The 21,027-nt window shown below is 44.7% G+C and overlaps 1 protein-coding gene across 3 annotated transcripts in view; it reads left to right on the forward strand.

The window, feature by feature from the left end:
• The window catches only part of GUCY1A1 (guanylate cyclase 1 soluble subunit alpha 1), a 64,116-nt gene that overhangs the window by 17,090 nt on the left and 25,999 nt on the right, over positions 1-21,027 (forward strand). For 2 of the 3 annotated variants that reach the window (XM_082463129.1, XM_082463128.1), the window contains exon 2: positions 18,140-18,503. The exons of the other annotated variant lie outside the window; for it this stretch is intronic. In XM_082463129.1, coding sequence (XP_082319255.1) covers positions 18,246-18,503 — 258 coding nt within the window. In that variant the 5' untranslated portion in view covers positions 18,140-18,245. The remainder of the gene's footprint in view (positions 1-18,139; positions 18,504-21,027) is intronic. 3 annotated transcript variants of the gene reach the window in all.

A 21,027-nucleotide genomic window follows, 5' to 3' on the forward strand; every position in this document is an offset into this window, starting at 1 on the left:
CTAAAATAATAACTGTTAAAATGAAAGTTTAAATTTAGAAAAGTTAATATAATTTAATATCATTGCAAAACAAAACCCCAAAGTGTAGTTACTTCTTGTGTTTACATGTAGATGTAAGAAGAACTTGGGAATTTCAAAATAATGATTTATTGGACAATAATGAGGTTACAGAGATCAGAGCAAGTATAACGAATGAAAGGTAGAAAGAACACAATAGAAGTTCGGAGAACAAACGGAGTTAATACCTGAATATACACATTCATACCCTAAACCTACTACGGTAGAAAAGTCTACAGGGGCATACATTTCATTAGCTACATAATGATGACCTTGTAGATGTCATGTAACTTCCAGAAAGCTCCACTGTGTACTTGCGAGAGAATGAGAATGGAAAGGACACATGGTATCCGAGTGCTGTTATGAAAGCAGTTCTGACCTTGCACCTTCTAGGAGAGGCTCTCAGGGCACCCCAGGGTGTGCAGAACTTGGAACCCTTTGACAACTACTGCTTTGTTAACCAAGCCTTGAACAAAGTAGTATCAAGGGGCTAGAATAATGTAAACCTAATTTCAGGTCATAATAGTCAACATTCATTAAGTACATACTATATTCCAAGCATTGTTAAAACGCAATTACCTTTCTTGAAAGCCTTGAGAATGTTCTACCCTTATCATTTAATTTAAGATGAGGAAACAAAGTCAAGAGTAGAAAAATAATTTGCCTAAATGTCATACATTGAATTAGTGGTGGAACCAGTCTTTTTAGCCAGGCAGGGTCCATCCTCTAAAAACTATGCTTTAGGACTTCCCTGGTGGCTCAGTGGTTAAGAATCTGCCTGCCAATGCAGGGGACACGGGTTCAAGCCCTGGTCCAGGAAGATCCCACATGCCGCGGAGCAACTAAGCCCGTGCGACACAGGTGCTGAGCCTGAACTCTAGAGCCCGCAAGCCACAACTACTGAGCCTGCGCTCTAGAGCCCACGAGCCACAACTACTGAAGCCCACGCGCCTAGAGCCCATGCTCCGCAACAAGAGAAGCCACTGCAATGAGAAGCCCACGCACCACAACGAAGAGTAGCCCCCGCTCGCCACAACTAGAGAAAGCCAGCGTGCAGCATTGAAGACCCAATGCAGCAAAAATAAATAAATAAAAATTAATTAATTAGTTAAAAAAAAAACTATGCTTTACCACCTTAATGGCTTACATATAAATTTTTCTGTTGGTTTGTATATGATTTTGCATATAATCAGTAGCATTTGTTTTTAACATAGTCAGATTAGACTCTATAGCATTATGAGCTTTAGAGTTAGGTTTTGATGATCTATGAACTTCCAAATAAAACACATAAAACCAGAAAAAAATTAATACATTTAATACAAATGATAGAAAGTCAGTTAAATTAAAGTATCTTTAAATTCTCCACCAAAGTTATGACTGTAATGTTTAGGAAACTTCTTTTTTTTCATATTCACTCTTGAAGAATATTTTGTTGGATTTATAATTTAAGGTAAAGAGGGTTTTTTTCTTCTTTCAACCCATACATTTTTTTGCATTATCTGCTATTCTCTATTGTCTTGGTGAAACGTAAGTAAAAATCATTTACTCCCTCTTTATTATACTTCTTTTTTTCACCTCTGGATGTTTTTAAAAATTTTTCTTTTTATCTTTGAATTTCAGAGGTTTGATAAGATTATGCCTAGATGTAGTTTTCTTTGTATTTATCATGTGTGGGGTTTAATGAACTTCTTGGATCTGTGTTTGATGCTATCATCAAATATGGAATATTCCCAGACATTATTTGTTCAAATATTTTTCTGCTTCCATTTCCTCTCTTTTTTTCCCTGGACTCTAGATACATGTATGTTAGACCTTTAGATATTGTTCTACAGATTTCAGATGCTTTTCTATTTTATCACTCTTTATTCTCTTTGTGTTTTTGTTGGGGTTATTTCTGTTAACCTGACTTCATGTTCACTGATCCTTCCCTCTGATGTTAAATGGAATTCTTTATTTCCCTTGCTGTGATTTTTCATTTTTAGCATTTCCGATTGTTTCTTTTTCTTTATGTTCTGTTTCTTAATGGAAACTCCCTATTTATGCCTGCTATTCAACTAGGCCACTGGATTCTTTAATATATTTATCACGGGTATTTTAAAGTTCCTGTCTGGTAACAACATCGGGGCCATTTCTTGGTCTCTTTCTGTTGACTGTTTTCTCTTGACCGTGGGTCACTTTTTTCTTCCTCTTCTCGTGTCATCTATCAGGTGTGTGTGTCATGTACCACATACACATATTAGGCTGCGAGTGTGGAGGACCAGCCCATCTTAGCTTCGGGGTCCTTGGTCTAATCTCTCCTCCAGCAGCTAAAAGTCTGATAGACATTTAACTAGCCACTCTTGACCCCAGCCTGTGGGAGATTCTGCCACCTTCCACCACTTGATCTGGGATGAAAATAGCCCAGGTCTCATCTCTTCCACAGCTTCTTATTTATTTATTTTGGAATTTAGTTCATTTAGGTTCTTTTAGTCCTCCACTGAGTTGGTTTTTTTTTTTTTAATGACCTGGCTAAGGTATGACACTTACAATAAACCTCAAATACAAAAAATATACAGTTGGATAAGATTTGACAGGTGTATACACCTGTGAACCCATCACCACAATCAAGACAGAAGTCGTTTCCGTCACCCCTAAACAATTTCTTGTGTCCTTTTCCAATCAGCACCCCTCCTCTATCTCCAGGCAATTGCTGATCTGCTGTCTGTTATTCCGGGTTTGCTTGCAGTGTCTCGATTTTATACAAAGTACTATTATAGTGTGGACTCTTGTATGTGCAGTCCCATCGCTCAGATAATGATTTTGAGATTTATCTTCTTTGTTGCATGTTTCTGCTGGAAAATAGTCCTTTGCACATATGGCTGTATAACATCTTTTTCATTCATTCACGTGATCAAAGACATTTCAATTGTTTCCAGTTTCTGATTGTTACAAGTAAACCTGCTTCATGAATGTCTGTGTTCAAGTCTCTGTTTGTATATGTATTTACCTTTCTCATGAGCAAGTACCTAGAAATGGAACAGCTGGGTGGTATGATAGGGTGTGTTCAACCTCTTAAGAAACCACCAAACTGCTTTCCAAAGTGGTTTGCTCCTCTTTACTTTCCCACCAGCGGTTTACGAAAGATTCCCGTCATTCCGCATCAGCATCAAGTCTCGGCATTGTCAGACTTCTAAATTTTAGACATTCTAATGGGTTTTTGTCTCGTGACTAATATTATTGAGCATAAGGAGCTGTTTATTGGCTAGCATTAGGTTTAGGTGAGGGTGGGAGTGTTGCCGAGTCCAAGCTCGCTCCGCTTGCCACACAACCGGACAATACGTCCAAAGACGCGGTGTTGACACAGGTGATAGGGACTTTATTCGGAAAGCCGGCAGACCCAGAAGATGGTGGACTAGGGTCCCGAAGAAGCATCTTAACCAGGTTTGGATGCTAGTTTCTTTTATAGAACAGGGAGAGGGAGGTGAGGAGGTAAAGCACAATGAAAAAGGTAATAAGTTGTTGCAGATATTTCCGGTTCCGCCCAGACTCCGGAGGGGATGTACGAATTTCTTCCTTCCTGCGGCCGTTCTCAGGTGGGCCTGGTCAGGGTGTTCCTTGTGAGCGGAACAAAGTTATTTTAGCTTAATGCTCATGACCTGGGAGGCCGGGTTCCCAGAGATGGGCCATTATGGATAATTTAAGCTTATAGGCAACTTGATTATAGTGATTAACTTGTAGCAAAAAGCAACAGAACACAAAAGTTAAAGTAAAAGAAGCAGCTCCAGCATGGAGTCAGATGTGTTCTTCCCTGTTACAGGACCTCATGATGGGATTAAGTGCCCTTTTAAGAAGAGATACCTGAGAACTATCGTGCCTCTCTCTCTCTCTCTCTCTTCTCTCTTGCCCCCCTCCATGTGACAAGGTAGGCATCTGCAAGCCACAAAGCCAGCTTTCACCAAAACTCGTCCATGCTAACACCCTGCCATTGACTTCCAGCCTGAAGAACCTGAGAAGACGTGTTAATGTTGTCGCGGGCACCCAGTTACCCAGTTTGTGGTGCTGAGTGGCCTGGCTGACCACCACACCGCCTGACCCTCTTCGGTCTCCCAACAAACCCCTCTGTTTGAACGTGTGTCCTCTTCTTTTTCATTCTCAGCATGCCTTTCTGGTCTCTGCTTCTCCGTCCGAGTCATAACATCCTTCTTCAGTTCTTAAGTATGAATATTTCCCAGAGTCATCCATTTGGCCATCTTCTCTCTCTTTTGCGGCCCTTTGACATTGAACGGTTTGACTTAAAGTCCTGATTTAAATGGCTTCCTCTATCTAGAGGACCACAGATTCATATCTCTAATCTGTTTTACGCTCCTTAATTAAAGACTTCAATTTTCAGATGCATCTCTACCCAGATGTACTGCTAAGAATTCAAGATCCACGTGTACAAAACACAGCTGACCATCCCTTTGTCAAACTGGCTTCCGGGGCCTCTTTCTATTAATGGCCCAACATCCTTCCAGACAGAACCTGAGTCATCCCGCTCCTCAGACCTATTCATTCGCCGCTGATGCCAACTTTAATTTTGTAGTATCTCTAGCACCACCCTTTCCTGCCTTTCCCACAACTTCCTGCATTCCCCCCGCCCCATGCACCTCGCTGTACTTCCTCCATGGCATGCCCTTTTGCTCATGACTTCATGTCCAGTCTCTTGTCATTTTCAGATGAGCTTAGTGAACTTCCTGCATTTCTATGTGTAGTGAGATTCTTCCTTTCCAAAAAAGGTAAACATTAAATAATAAAATAATGAAAGTGATAAAAAAGAAAAGGAAAATAATTGGACAAAAATAGTAAAAACGAATAGGACGGCTCATACAAAATAATAAAGATAGAAAAGGAAAATACATAGGAAAACTTTTTGAAAATGATTTCTTCTCCAGTTGTGTGTTGCTTACATATGTGTATTTGTGCTGCACGTACAGAAGGATCCAGGGAAAATAGAGGGGAAAGACTGAGTGAACCGTATAATAAGGACTTAATATATCTGTATCCCATCCATGTTTATACCAGATGACTCCAAGCCGGTAGTCCTGTCTTTTAATTTCAGCATAAAATTAACTTACTAGGAGCCTAAAGTTAGATAAATTGTGATCTACATTGGCTAGTGAGATTAAGGCTGGAAACATACTTAACTTTCAATTAAGTGGCAAAGACAGGGTAATGAGTAAGTCAGGCTATTTAGAAAATATGTTTAGAGAATTAAAAAAGGACTAAAGATAGCTTCTTGAGAAAGTGCAAAAGGTGATGAGAAAATCGTGAAAAAGAGCCTGGGGAAATGTTTTAGAAACTGTGGACAGCCAAGCCCGTTTCGCAGCGTGTACTGATGCTGGTGCGAGGTGAAGAGGAAGGGCGACCCTCCGACTGGACGAAAAAGGAGCATGTGTGGTAACTCTCAGATCAACAGGTGTGGGACTTGAACTCAGAGGACGGAGCGGGGAAGTTTTCTCTTAGCATCACAGCCATTGCGGGGCCTCCACAGACGGAGGGGGCTTCTCTGCCTTTCAGTTGAGGAGGTGACCAGGGTGTGTGGAGTGATCACGTGGCCTCAGCTTCTGAGCGACCTCTGTCCCTCAGGAGCTTTGGGGTTTGGGCCAAGTCACGAGAACCTGGATTTCTGTTCCGCCACCTGCAAGTGGGAAGGACTGCAGTAAACACCCTCTAAGGTCGCCTCAAGTTCTGAACTTGTGTCATGTAAGTGCCTGTGTCCTTATGTTGACTTTTGCGTAAAAGACACTGAAACGCAGGAGACACATTGTTTGTGTTCGCTGTGAACAGGAAAGTTCCTTCGGACCCTCCCTGTTTTCAGTTGGTCAGAGATGAGAAGGCCTTAAAACAATGTAGTGGTGGTTTGGGGTTTAATGGGAAAGAACTTGCTCTCTCAACATGCCCCTTGGGGTGTCCAGACACACACCTGCAAATCCGTGTTCAGAAGCCAGGTGCCATTTCTGGTAATGATTTCTTCTGAACTGATCCTAATGTAGAAACTCAGAAGGAAGTGAATTTCTGTTGGAATTTGCTGCATTTCTTTGGCTGGCCTGGTTCCAGCATAAGCTTCAAGGCCCGTGTCTCAGTGTCAGTGACAGAAGACCATTTTCTGTCTCAAGAATCAGAAAGAGCTGAACGGAAAACTCTAGAAGGCCCGTGACTGCCCGGCAGCCTCTAACCAGTCAGTGGCCTGTGTACCCCACTCCCCCGGAGCTGCCAGAGAAACCTCTCTCCCCCCGCCCGGGATCTCCAGGACGGGAGCCTTGGGTGAATCACAGAAGAGGGAAGATCTAACTCAAAAATCTAACTCTCTTCTGTGTCAACATTACTCTAATCCAGCTCTTTTTTTTTTTCACCTTTATTAGCCTTTTCCCTAGGATTTTAAAAGAAAATTTCTCAGAAAAATATACTTTCCCATAATTTATTCCTCTCCTTTACAATAAAGATGCTTTAAGTGTGTCAGAGACAACCACAGCCTTTCTAGTTGTCTTTTTTTTTTTAATAAATTTATTTTTGGCTGTGTTGGGTCTTCATTGCGGTGCACGGGCTTCTCATTGCGGTGGCTTCTCTTGTTGTGGAGCGCGGGCTCTAGGCGCGCGGGCTCAGTAGTTGTGGCTCGCGGGCTCTAGAGCGCAGGCTGAGTAGTTGTGGCGCACGGGCTTAGTTGCTCCGCGGCATATGGGATCTTCCTGGACCAGGGCTTGAACCCGTGTCCCCTGCATTGGCAGGCGGATTCTTAACCACTGTGCCACCAGGGAAGCCCCTCTAGTTGTCTTCTGATTCTACTTTGATTCCTAAAACCAAAGAGGCTCAAAGTGAAATTTTGCGCAACGGGGTCTCCTTAGAGTTCACGGGGGTCCCAAGAGGGCCCCTCCCACCTGCGTTTCTGGGATGTCTTCATTCCCTCGGTCCCAGGCCCAAAAGTCTGACCTTCCATTTTAGCAGATAAATTTAACCTTTGTTTTCCCCGACTGTATGTACTGCCAGAACAGTTTGAGTAATAATCACTGTGGTATATAAAAGTCCCCCATTTTTCAAAGTCACCCCAGAGCATTGGCTTTATAACCAGATGGGCCTGGGTTCACCTCCTGTTTCTGCCACTCACTAGCAACGACCAAGGACAAGTTCCTTAATCTACGTTTTAGATTCTTCTTGTGTAACATATGCACACACGCTCCCCATCAGATGGTTGTGAAGATTCGATGAGATAATGTATATGATGTCTTATAAGGTCAGCGAACTGAATCTATAAAGGACCAGACAGTAAATATTTTAGGCTTTGCTGGCCTTGGGGTCTCTGTCGCAATTACTCAGCTCTGCCACTGTTGTTCCAAAGCAGCAGCCTTAGGCCACAGGTAAATGGATGAGCTTGTAAACATTGAAAAGCCCTGTTTTCCTTCTTTCATCAGTACTTCACTTCCGACACCAACTGTGTGTGTTTCTTCCCCAAGAAATTCCCGACACCAGCTGGGTGTCCTACAGTTTCATTCAGTTCTGAGACCGTATCCCATAGATTAAGGGCTCAGCCCCACAAGGCCGCCCCAACTTCAGAGCCTAATCACAAATTCATGCCACAACCAGCTCTAAATGGAAGCTTCTCACGACCCACCCCTGGGTTCCATATTATGCTAGAGGAGCTCCCAGAATTCAGGAAACAGCTTGCTTACTATATTACCCGTTGATGATAAACGGATACAGTTCAAGAGCGGCCGGATGCAAGAGACGCGCAGGGCAGGCGTGGGGAGGGACCCGAGCTTCCATGAGCTCTGGGTGCATCACCTTCCTACACCTCCACGTGTTCCCCAGCCCAGAGCTCGCCCCTGCGCTTGTGGTTTTCTGTGGAGGCTTCGTTATGGAGGCATGATTGACTAACTCATTGCCCATTAGTGATTAAGTCAACCTCCAGCCCCCCCTCCCGCCCCCGAGAGATCTGGGAGGGATGCAAAGTTCCAACCTTCTAATCTCAGGTTGGCTTCCCTGGCAAGGAGGCCCCGTCCTAGGCTGCCCCGGGGCCTCCAGCCACCAGCTACCTCATTTGCGTAAAAAGCACCGTCACTCTGGAGATTCCAAGGGTTTGGGAAGCTGGGTGCCAGGAAACAGAAAAGGGCGAGAGTGGGCAGAGACCACCTATATGTTTCTTATTATGGCACAACATGGCCGTGTTCCAGTGAAGCAGTATTTGTGGACACTGCAATTTGAATTTCATTTCGTGCTCGTTTATCATGAGACATTCTTTTGGCTTGCCTCCATTACGTAATGTGAAGGCCATTCTTAGCACAAAGCCTGGACGGAACTGGGCAGTAGGCTGGACCTGACCCACGGGCCGACCCCGTGAGTGCCCAGTGCCCTGCTCAGGGCTGGTTCAGCTTCGTCTGACCCTCCCGTTGGCTCACCGCCCGCGCCTCCATTGCCGTGCATTTCTTCGGGTCTCCTTGGTTTCCTCTTTGTTGGTGCCTGTGTGACCAGGCGTACGCGTCTTGATTGATTTGTTCTTGGTGAGGCTGGGAAGGTTCTGTCTCCAGCAATGCTCACAGATCTTAAGTTTTTATGACTCTGTTAGTTTGTGGTCTTTTTCTCAAGGATCTTGGGAAAAGTTCCAAGGGCTGGATTAGAAGATTCCAGAGTCATTGTTGTGTCTTCTTCCATAATCTTCCTTCCAAATATGACAGGTTAGAGCCCAGATGATTTGACTTTCTTCCACCATAGAGTGAATTCTGTGCTCGTAAGGTCACCCTTCCTTCCCATCAAGGAGAAGCCACCTTAATGCCCCCTCGTTGTTCAGAATGTTAAATCAGATGCTCCACAGATATGACAGTCAATCCCAGAATGTACTATATTCTTGTCACAAACCCTGTTTTAGTCAGTCGCTGGGTGAGGTACCTTGATTTCACAAATATCTTAAAATTAACATTCCAATAAGTGTCTCACCTCTCCCTCCTCATCACCTAAACCTTTCTACAAAGTAAGTCAGCTTTGAGAAGGTAAGTAGATAAAAGGGTTAACACTGAATCAATTTTGACAACAGGTAACTTATCAAAGTAGTGATAGGAGAAAAAATATTTTGTATAACAAATACTAATCATTTGTCAATCTAGTGTTCTAGGAAAAGAAACTCAGATACCATGGAATTTCTATTCTACCTTGGTTGTTATGAGTTTATTTTGTTTAAAAAATTTCCACATTAGGAGTAATGTGTATTTATTGAAAATAGTATGCACTCCAATGACATAATATTTGCTTGATTGATATAACGAGTTTGGTTTAATGAGTGGAAAAAGAGATTTAAAATCTAGCATAGTTCTTCAATGTTTATTCTAATATTTTAATAAAGAAATTTGGCATGCAACTTATTAGCTAATAGAATTACATAAGATGAAACCAAAATAGCATCTTAGTGCGCTGGGCTGTGCTGTAAACTCAACCAGGGATTGAACCTGGGCCCTGGGCAGTGAAAGTGCCAAGTTCTAACCCCTGGACCACCAGGGAATTCCCGCCTTACTTGTAAATTTAAATCAAACATTGTTGAGAATACAAGCACTTCTTATACAACATAACTGTTCCTAAAAAACTGTGTGTTGCAAAACTACGCACTAAAAATAAAAGGATTTATGGGAAGAAGATATGTTGGGGTGAAACCAGTCAGCGCTTATGGACACTAACAAAAGCTATACCAATCCTAACAAATATACAAGCTTAGTTAAAAAGACAAGCTGAATTCTGATGAAAACCGCGCTACAGTAATTATAGGACTGATTTAAGGGAAAAAAGGTAGCTGGATTGGAAGGGACTATATTATAGGAAAGCACAGAGCCTGCTGAGCTGTAGAGACATGGAACCAATAAAGGAAACTCTGTAACAGGTTTTTCCAAGACAGGGCGTGTGTTCAGACTGAGCTGAGGGGACCTGCAGGGGTGAGTGGGCGTCTTCAAATGTGACCGCTACTTTACGCCGACATTATTCCCCTATTTATTAGTATGAGCCAAACCGCAATACAGAAATACACAGTGTTTATCTGCAAATAGATGAAAACAAAATGGCTTTTTATAGAGTAAAAAGGCCTTACTCGTCTCCCTTAACCCTTCTCGTAAGAATCACTATATTTTCTGTAAATTTTTTTTTTTAATTTAATTTAATTTATTTATTTATTTATTTTTGGCTGCATTGGGTCTTTGTTGCTATGCACAGGCTTTCTCTAGTTGTGGAGAGAGGGGGCTACTCTTCACTGCCGTGCGTGGGCTTCTTATTGCAGTGGCTTCTCTTGTTGCTCTAGAGCGCAGGCTCAGTAGTTGTGGCACACGGGCTTAGTTGCTCCGCGGCATGTGGGATCTTCCCGGACCAGGGCTCGAACCCGTGTCCCCTGCATTGGCAGGCGGATTCTCAACCACTGCGCCACCAGGGAAGCCCCTGTAAATGTATTTTGAAATGACTATGTCTTTGTAAGGAACTATTTGAGCAGTATAACTAAGATGGGGATTAGAGGAATAGCTGGAGATTATTTCATGTGTTTGAGGAACAAAATATTGAAACGTTTATCTGATTTCCTCATGACCTGCCATAAGTGGGAATGATATTTAATTTGAAGAGATAGTAACTGTATGCATTCAGATTTCAGTGGTGATCGTCAAAAGCACAGATATTTAGGATTTATAGTCCCAAAGGTTTTACTCTTTAATTAGTTATAAAGCATCCTGTAGACATTTTGCTGTAACAATTGAGAATCAAAAAATGATCATTCTTAGAGTTAAAAACCTCCCTACTCTAGAGTGCACTAAACTTTGCTCTTACTTCCAGCTTGTCACTGAACTGCCTGCTGAATGCAATAAGAAAGGTGCGGGTCACAGCCGCCTTATTTTCAAGAAAGGATGAATGTAGTGTGTTAAACGTAAGTTACGTGCCGTAGCGTAGCTTTAGTGAGGCAGCTGTTTCCAGCAGGGGATTGCTGGTATGTTGGGCCCCCAGAGCTGAGGTTGCCGTGGTCTTTAGAGGTGACCTCTTAGCTTTGGGGAGGGTGACCAGTACTGGCTCTTAGGAACAAAAATATTTAAGAAACGCACCCTCCACTCTTGCAGAGAGCTAGAGACGCCTGGCACTGGGAGGGTGGGTCCCTGGCCTGGAATCTGAAGGGCGGTCAGCTTGCCCACGTCTGGGCTTTTGAAGAAGGAAGCATTGCTCCCTAAAGGGGGTTTCAGTCGGAGAGTTGCAGCATCCAGCTCCCACGAGGGGTTATGCAACACTGAAAACCGCACATCTGGACTTAGTGATGGCCTAATGGCCAAATCCTGGGAAGTGAACTGCGGACCGTTTTGGTGGCCGTCCCTGGACGCTGGTCGCCCCTCCGCGGGGCCGGGGTATTGAGAAGGTGAGTCCGGGGCCTGTGTGCTGCCTTTCCTTCATCGCCACGTGCCCCCAGGAGACACAGCCTGTGGGTTCTCTCTCTGAAACGCCGCAGGGGTTGATCCACTTTTTATCCTCAGAGTGTCTCCATCATCCCACCCAGATCGGCCGCCTGTCCAACTCTGACCCAGCCCTCAGCCTGCATCTCAGATAATCTTTAAAAAAATACGATCCCGGCCTCACCTCTTAGTCACTCGGCTGCTTGCCCTCGGAAGAGGGCGGTGGCTTGCGCAGCGCGGATCACACGCTCGCGTCTGGACCGTCCTGGCCTCCCCGGGGGCTCCCCGGCCGCTTGCCCCCCACCCGGGCCGGGATTGGTTCCGCTCCCGGAACGTGGCTGGGTCCGCCCTGGCCTCCAAGCGTGCTGTTCTCTCTGGGGCTCGCTTCACCTGGCTCGCGGCCACTGTTCAGCTCGCTGTCTCCTCCTGCTGGGACTGGGTTTGGATCCCTCGTGTCCCTCCTGGATCGCAGTGTGCCCGTCCTTGAATAGCACACATCACACTGGGAACTGTCGTGTCAGGAGGAGTTTTCCTAAAGGAAGCCCTCCTGCGCTGCTGGTGGGGGTGTAAATCGGCGCAGCCACTGTGGAGACCGGTATGGAGGTGCCTTTAAAACTAAAACTAGAGTTGCTGTTATGACCCAGCAATCCCACTCCTGGGCATCTATCCGGAGAAAACCGTAAATCAAAAAGACACATGCACCCCAGTGATCGCAGCAGCACTCTTTACGGTAACCAGGTCATGGAAGCAACCTAATTATCCATCGACAGAGGGATGGATAAAGAAGATGTGGTACGAATATGCAATGGAATACTGCTCAGCCATAAAAAAGAATGGAATGATGCCATTTGCAGCAACATGGATGGACCTAGAGATTATCATACTGAGTGAAGTAAGTCGGAGAAAGACAAATGCCATGTGATATTGCTAATATGTGGAATCGAAAATATGGTACAAATGAACTTATTTACAAAGCAGATACAGACTCACAGACATAGAGAACAGACTTGGATTACCAAAGGAGAAAAGGGGTGGGGGAGGGATAAATTAGGAGTTACAAAAAAAAAAAGAAATAGTTTTTCTGCTGGACTGTAAGCTCCATGTGTCTGTGAGGACTTTTGCGTGTGGCTCTGCCCTTGCGTCTGGAAGAAGGTCCCACACAGTTAGGCCATCCATAAACGCTTGTTGAACAGAATGAAAGTGAACAAATGAAGGAATGAAGGAATGAAGCAGGAAGCAATCCAGTGCATCGAAGAATCCTTGGGAGTGGAGTTTATGAAAAGCAAAATGCCAGCGGCAGGGGGAAGTCAGGTGTGTGCAGAGCTTTAACTTTCAGGAGCTCATGGTTGAATTTAGCAAGGAGGTTTGGGTGACGCGGTGGAAGCAAAGCCAGGGCCTTGTAGGCACAGGAATCAATCTCGTCTGAGGTGGTGAGCGCAGCCCAGGGGCCGTGACCAGAAGGGGAAGCAGAGGGGACTGAGGAGCTGGGAGCAGGGGCCTTCGCTGGCCCTCCCTCCGCCCAGCACTGCACAGACTTGGAAGTTCTCACCAGCTTTTCTACTACTTTGTCCTGCTGTCCTGGTCTATCGCAGGGGAAAGTTCTATAAATATTGCTTACTGCCAGGTGAAAAGAAACACATTTTAAAGGCCTGATTTTTGGATTTTTATCTAATAATTTTTCAGCTTTTGAGGAACGAAAACGTTCGATTTTCTGAACATGAAGCTGTCTTCTTGACGTTTATTTATGAAAATGGTTGCTACAGCTTGGGCCGGGGTTGGCACACTTTATCCTTACCGAGGCAGTTTGTTTTGAAGTTCTCTCTTCTTTCAGCTACTCTTCAAAATCTGGACTTTGGAATTTAATCTTAAAATTTAATCTTAAAACACTTATATTTCTTGAATCACAGGTTTCGGCATGGCTGGGTGCTAAGTCTGGCATATGACCTGTTGGAAAACAGGCTTTCCGTGTGAGAGAGTATGCATAGGGTGCTTTCTTCAGGTTTTTTTTTTTTTTACATGTGGAAACAAGGGTTTTGTGCTTCATTCTCTGCTAGAGGTTCATGATGGAGAATCCCATTACCTGCACAGCAAGGCATCCTCGTTACTTTTCTAAATTTTTATTGGAGTCTAGTTGCTTTACCATGCTGTGTTAGTTTCAGGTGCACAGCACAGTGAATCTGTTATACACACACATAGAGCCACTCTTTCTGCCTCCTGGTTATTAATATGAGGCCAATACATGGGTCTTTATTCTCACCGTAGCGGAGTTAATCACTTACCAGTAAAGGGAGAGAGCAGTCGGTGGATTTGGAGGCCGTTTAATCATCAACCCTGGGGATGGCAAATACCTCTCCGAGCTCCTGACAATCTCTCTCCCACTGCTTGCCAAGGCCCTGTCACCACATTTATCACTTTGATTCACTTGTTTTTTCCTTCCCCTGTCACTACCATCTCTACACCCAGCTCTGTACTGGATTCAGGGACTGACCCAACCGTTTCTGAAGTTGCTGCTAATGTTACACGTAAAAATCATCATTCGTTCTGTTGAAGAACGTGGTCTGTCTTCCTGGCAAACGCAAGGCAAACTCGGGTTTCCAAGGTAGCAGCACTGGGTGCGTCTGTTCACAGTGTAATCTCATCAGCTGAACAGACCAAGGATGCTAATTAGTTTGTTGATACATATGTGATTTAATGGGACTCAACACTTAACTGATGTTGAAGTATGCACAGCTTGTTTCCTGTCGCTGTTTTTACTTTAATAAAAAAAACCATGTTAGGCACATTGGCTGGAAATTAGAGCACTGTGCCATCTCGGAGAAGAAAGAATTTCCAGGAACGTTGACTGGTCAGTTGTATCCTGCTCTAGTGAGGCTGAAGAGAAGATGAGGGTAAAATATCGGGTTTGGGGACAGGGGTTGAAATCCAATTTAAATGAGAAGATTAAGCATAACGGAAGAATTTTCATAAACTACATTATGTCAAACTCCTAGGTCCAATACTAAAATTATAATAGGTACCAGGATAACTTATTTTAGGAAGAAATTCCAGACCTGCATCAGCTCCAACATATAATCTTGTATTTTTTGTGGCCTTCTTTTTTTTTGAGTGCCCTCTTTTCTAGTTATTGTGTTATATGTTTACATAACTGAAACCATGGCATTCAATTAATATGGTTCTTCCTAAAAATTCATATAAAATAATGGTATTATAATTTTTATGAATGAATATTTATTTAATATTATCTACTATACTCTCCTTTATTATCTTCAAGTTGTACAGAACTGGATCCACAGAGGTTCTCTATTTTAGGGGCGGGATGGGGAGAAGAGGTGATGAAGTAATCTGACCCTATAGTCAAAGTTATATTTGGATTAAAGTGCTTCAGTTAATTTGCTCAGCTTTTTGCAAACAGCAGTCAGTACACTATGGCCTGTGGGCCCAGTGCAGCCTGTTTTTATGGGAACACGTCCATGCCCGGCCCTCTGTGTATCTGCTGTGGCTGCTTTCCTGCCAGCGATGGCAGAGTGGAGCCACTGACTGCAGAGCCTATGGCCCTTTACAGGAAGGTTTGACCCTGATCTACGGTGTGTGTGAGGACAGGAATTAGTAAACAGTAACAGTGATGTTGAGATACATCAAAGACTGAGAAACAGACACTTGTAGAATTGACTATTAAACGAAGCCTGCTTGAGAGCCCTAGATCTGCAGGTTTTTCAGAATCCAAGTAACCGTTCCTGCATCACCAGGTTACCTTTGGGCCACTCAGCAGCCCGCGGACAGAGGCAGTGCCCTCTTCTCTGCCCGCAGGGTAAGGTTTCTGCTCCTGAATGCGGAGGATCTTCCTCTGAACCTTCTGAAGATTAGTAAGTGACGTGTGATCACAGACTTGGGGTTTGACTTTAGGAAACAGAGAGTCACTTACATGTGGAACCTTGAAAAAATGACACAAATGAACTTATTTACAAAACAGAAACAGACTCACAGACATAGAAAATAAACTTATGGTTACCAGAGGGGGTAGGCGGGGGGCAGGGATAAATTAGGAGTTTGGGATTAACATACACACACTACTATATAGGTAACCAACAAGGATCTACTGTATAGCACAGAGAACTCTACTCAATATTTTGTAACAACCTATAAGGGGAAATAATCTGAAAAAATAGATACATATGTGTATAACTGAGTCACTTTGCTGAAACTAACGCAACATTGTAAATCAACTATAGTCCAATATAACATAAAAATTAAAGAAAAAAGAAAAAAAGAAAAAGAAACAGAGAGTCCCGGCAGCTTCTTCTGGCCACTCAGCATCCGTCATCTTCCTCAAACCTGATAACCCAGCGACACCCCAGGGGCTGTCAGATGTGAATTTAGCTTCCTTATTTGTCCCAGTTTAGGAAGTGAGTTGTCCATTGTTATAAGCTTGTTAGTAACGTATCTGTGACAAATTACAAGCTGATGCTTATATATATTAGGAACATACTGAGAGCACTGAGGGGCACAGAAAAGACAAAAAAGTAATCGGACTCCAGTTCCAAAGCCTGAAACAGAAGATTTTTTTTTTTTAACATCTTTATTGGAGTATAATTGCTTCACAGTGGTGTGCTAGTTTCTGCTCTATACAAAGTGAATCAGCTATACATACACATGACATAAGATTTTATCCCGGATAATTCAAGCACCACCAGCCAGTGAGCAGGAGAATTATGCTCTTGTTTGCTTTCTAATGTAAACTTGAAAACCGTATCTTTAAGATAAACTAATCCTACTGTATAAACTAAGCCTGATTATTTAGAAGCTAGTCTCACTTGGTAAAATATGAGTTTGGGTTCATCGAAAGGCACTGGCTGTGGAGTCAGATGGACCTACATTTGAACCCTAGTTCTGGCGCTTTCTAGCATTTCCAGTGGAATGACCTAAACTTTGAGCCTCTGGCCCACTGGAGCTAATAATACCTACTCCCAATGGCTGCTGTGCGGCTTCAGTGTAAATACAGAGTTCCCAGCCCTGTACCAGGCACTGAGTAGGGGTTAAGTAATCATGGGTTCTTTTTCACTCTTTTTTTGTGCTTTTTGATTTTCCAAGTATGGAAATAGTTGGTGGACCCAAGTTAATCAAGATCATTGTATTTTTTTGTTTTTGTTTTTAATAAATTTATTTTCTTTATTTTTATTTTTGGCTGCGTTGGGTCTTCATTGCTGCTCACGGGCTTTCTCTAGTTGCGGCGAGCGGGGGCTACTCTTCGTTGCGGTGTGCGGGCTTCTCATTGCGGTGGCTTCTCTTGTTGCGGAGCACGGGCTGTAGGCGTGCAGGCTCAGTAGTTGTGGCTCGCGGGCTCTAGAGCGCAGGCTCAGTAGTTGTGGCGCACGGGCTTAGTTGCTCCATGGCATGTGGGATCTTCCTGGACCAGGGCTTGAACCCGTGTCCCCTGCATCGGCAGGCGGATTCTTAACCGCTGCGCCACCAGGGAAGCCCAAGATCTTTGTACTGTTGAGAAGCTGAATTTACAACCACACGGTTCCACTGAAAAGTAACTAATGAGACGTGGGTTGTGAATTGTGTGGAGACTCAGTCAGAACATCAACAAAAACAAAAGTAAGAGGGAAAGTCGGCCGGAAGGGCCGTGCGTGTGACTTCAGGGACCCCTAGGAAGAGAGGCTTTCTTGGTTTACCCCGGTGTTGTGTGGATTCGGATCCTGAGACCCTTGCAAATCCAATGGCATGGTCTTAGGAATCAGGAGTTCTTTGAAAAAATATTATGTGTTTTTCATTTTGGTGATATATATATATATATTTTTTTTTAAAGGAATTCCTTTATTTATTTATTTATTTTTGGCTGTGTTGGGTCTTCGTTTCTGTGCTAGGGCTTTCTCTAGTTGCAGCAAGCGGGGGCCACTTTTCATCGCGGTGCGCGGGCCTCTCACTATCGCGGCCTCTCTTGTTGCGCAGCACAGGCTCCAGACGCACAGGCTCAGTAGTTGTGGCTCACGGGCCTAGTTGCTCCACGGCATGTGGGATCTTCCCAGACCAGGGCTCGAACCTGTGTCCCCTGCATTGGCAGGCAGATTCTCAACCACTGCGCCACCAGGGAAGCCCAATTTTGGTGATATTTTTAAGTTATTTTACTATTTATAGAGACAAGTATCTTCTTTGCCAGTAATCATTTCAATTAATTTTTTTCATGTAATTCTTTTCATGTAAAAGTCAGTGTTTCAGATCTAATCACATATACTTGGGCCTCATTATATACATTTTTTTCTTTAGGTATGTTTAGGAGACATTAGACATGCTATTCTGATTTTTCAGAAAAGACAGCACAATGAGAATGTAGCAGTACCAGCAGTGACATGACATAGATTGAGACTCAGCCTCTGCCGTAAAACCGTAGTGTTTCACTCTTGTGGAATCACACAGGGCCACATGGGCTATAAAAATGAGAATCAGTAGTCTGTGCTAAAGACATTTAGGAGAAAATTGCATTCCGTTTGAAAAATATTAAAATACTAAAAGGAAGTACTAGTATACCAGGCTGCATGCGTATGAAATAAAGATCTTTACCAGATGTTCCATCCATGAATTGACATTTGCAGCAGAATTTTTTCTTTACTTGAAAATGACATAGCACTGTACGGTCTTTGCTTTTGCACACCTGCCTTTCTCTGTTTCCCTAGGAGTCCAGAGTCGCTCCTCTTTCTGTCCTGACCTTCTGCTGCCCCTGGACGCTCCAGCCACCAGTGTCCCTGGCCCCGTAAGAACAGCCGCCAGGAGGTGGGCACCATGTTTTGCGCGAAGCTGAAGGACCTGCAGATCACGGGGGACTGCCCCTTCTCGCTGCTGGCCCCGGGCCCGGCCCCCGAAGAGCCCGCGGGCGAGGCGGCGGGGGGCGGGCCCGCAGCTCCGCCCGGCCGGCAGGGCGTCTGTCCCCGCGACCCCGGGGAGAAGCCGCCCGCAGGGCCTCCGCAGAGGAAAAGCAGCCGCAGCCGCGTCTACCTGCACACTTTGGCAGAGAGTATTTGCAAACTCATCTTCCCCGAGGTGAGTGCCTGGCCTTTCGAGATTGTACTGATAATTTGAAAACGGCAAAAGGATGTTTTCCTAAGGAAAATGTGAACACTTGCTTTCTCCCTTTCAAGGCTACAGTCGATGTAGACGGTTTCCTGCAAACATGTTTTTTAAAGCAGTCGTTTTCTTAAATTGTGTTTAATTGAACATGTTTAAAATCTTGCATGCCTTTCCAGAGCATCGTGCGCTCTGACAAGCTTCGTGACTCTGAGCCGCTGCTTCTCCCTCTGGCCCCGGCACCCGCACCTGAAACTGGAAACGCTCACGGCCCCTGCTCCCTAGGGCCTGCGCGGGCATCAGGTGAAACAAGCCACAGCTCTCGCCACCCGCAGGACCCGTTGTCTACGTACCGATGCCAAGCTATTTTGTATGGATTCGTTCGCTGTATTTTTAGGGCTAAATTCCTTGAAGGGTAACTTATTCCCTGCTGGGTTTTCCTAAGCGCGTCACTGTCCCCTGGCAGCTTGCTGAGGTGGGAAGACCGCCTCAGCCTGCTGGCTCGGAGTCTGAAGTCTCCACTCGCGCCGGGCCTGCCCGTGACCCCCACCCGCCCTCAGCTCAGACACGTCTCGATGTAGCTCTGTGGGCTGGCCTGCGCCGCCTGATGCCGTTCTGAGGTGTGGAGCGCAGCCCTTAAGGGAATCCTGGAAAGACCGGTGCTGTCAGGTCTCCCTTATATGTGGAACCTTAAGAACAACGACAGCAACCTGTAGAAAGTAGAGACCGGCGGTTAGAAGATGAATGCGTGCTCGGGGGTGGCGTGCGGCGCGGCCACTGCACCCGGCACTGCTGGCTGATGTGTAGGAAAGCCGTTAGGCAAATCCTGGGAGCTCTCGGCACAAGGAGACTTTGGTTTTCTTCTTTCTTTCTGTTCTTTCTACTGTAGCTATATGAGAAGGTGGATGTTAGCTGAACCTATTGTGGTAATTATTTCACACTCTATGTAAATCAAGCCGTCATGCTGTGCCCTGTAAACTTAGACAGTGATGTATGTCAATTATTTCTCAATAAAACGGGGGGAAAAGGGGGGGGGGAAAGAACTCTGGGGACAGAGCATAGACCAGGTAAAATGTCTTTGGAATGGATGGGGCATGTGGAGGGTTCCTTGCCCCCTGGGGTCAAAGAGAAGAGCTACTGAAAGGCTTCATGGTGTGTCTTTGTCCCTCTGTCAGTGTTCACAGTTTTATATAACTTCGCATCAACTGGGAGACCGGGGATTGATGTGATCAAGCTCCAGCTCTCGTCATCCACGGGTGACTTTTAATTGACTCCACACCAGCCCTGTGCCTGTGCGAAGCACTGAAGAACCACAGACTGGTGACTTTTAGGAGTGGAAGGGACGTCAGAGATAAACTTGTTTCACTCCCGAGAAGGACTAGAGAGGCTAAGTGACTTGACCAAAGTCACACAGCTTTGGAAGGATAGAGCAATTTCTGCTGTCAACAATATGGACTCGAGTGACAAAGAAGAGACTTGAACTGAAGCTTGAAGGATGGATAAATCAGAATTAGCAGGAAGTTGAGGGGACTTACGTCAAATATAAAGAAACACAGTAGCACTTTGGTTCGCGGCCTCTGAGTTGGAAATATTTCATTATTCTCGCCCTGCTCGTCACTCGCAGCCGGCTTTGGCTGGCGTGAGGGACGTAGCCCTTCGCAGGCGGGGGGTTGGCATTACAGTCTGGGAAGCGGTTGGTACTCTCATTTCCAGACAGAGGAAAGATGCACAGGGATGGACAGATGGTGAGGACAGACGGCTGGAGACCGTCCATGCTTTCCCGGGGTCTTGTCATTACCATGGTGGCTTCATTATTCTGTTTGATAAATTTTGAGTTCCTACAGTAGAAGTCATGCACATGTTGGAACCTCTTTTAAAAACATTCTGAACACCAAACATGTATGTTCCTGTTTTCCTTTTCTTTACTTAGAAGGATCTGTGTTGTTTGTTCGTGAGCTCACAGGGATAATCATCAAGGTTTGACTGCGCTGTCATGTAGCAGGGAAGGCGAGGATGTAGGCCTTCCAAGAGGCAGGAGGTGACCCTTGGCATCAAGAACCAGGACCCTTTTCCCACAACTGAGGCCATTTTCATTAAAACAGGGAACGTCCCAGGGCCGTGTAGTAAACAACCTAGATTACGTCATCCCCTGTCCGAACATCTACGTGTCGTGTCTTTGATTAAGTAGGACTTTTTTTTAACCGATTGTTTTTAAGTGGACAGATTTAATGCTTAGCCTACTGTTCAATTTCAGTTCTATCAGCAACCCAAAGGAAGAGACTCCAAATAGTATTTGATGGCACCCTAGTTCTTGCTTTCGATAATCAGATTTAACTCCCCAATTATGTTTTATGGGGTGACAAGTATATCCTTAGCAGATTTAGAGTGGGAGATGGCTTTCCAGAGTTGTGGAATCGTAGGTTACAGAAGTCTTTTTGCTCATCTAATGCAAACTTTTCATTAGTTTGAAGAAATTGACACATAAAAGGCCACTTGCTTT

The sequence above is a fragment of the Balaenoptera physalus genome (genome assembly GCF_965194825.1).
Source record: "Balaenoptera physalus genome assembly, chromosome: 5".
Taxonomy (NCBI): Eukaryota; Metazoa; Chordata; class Mammalia; order Artiodactyla; family Balaenopteridae; genus Balaenoptera; species Balaenoptera physalus.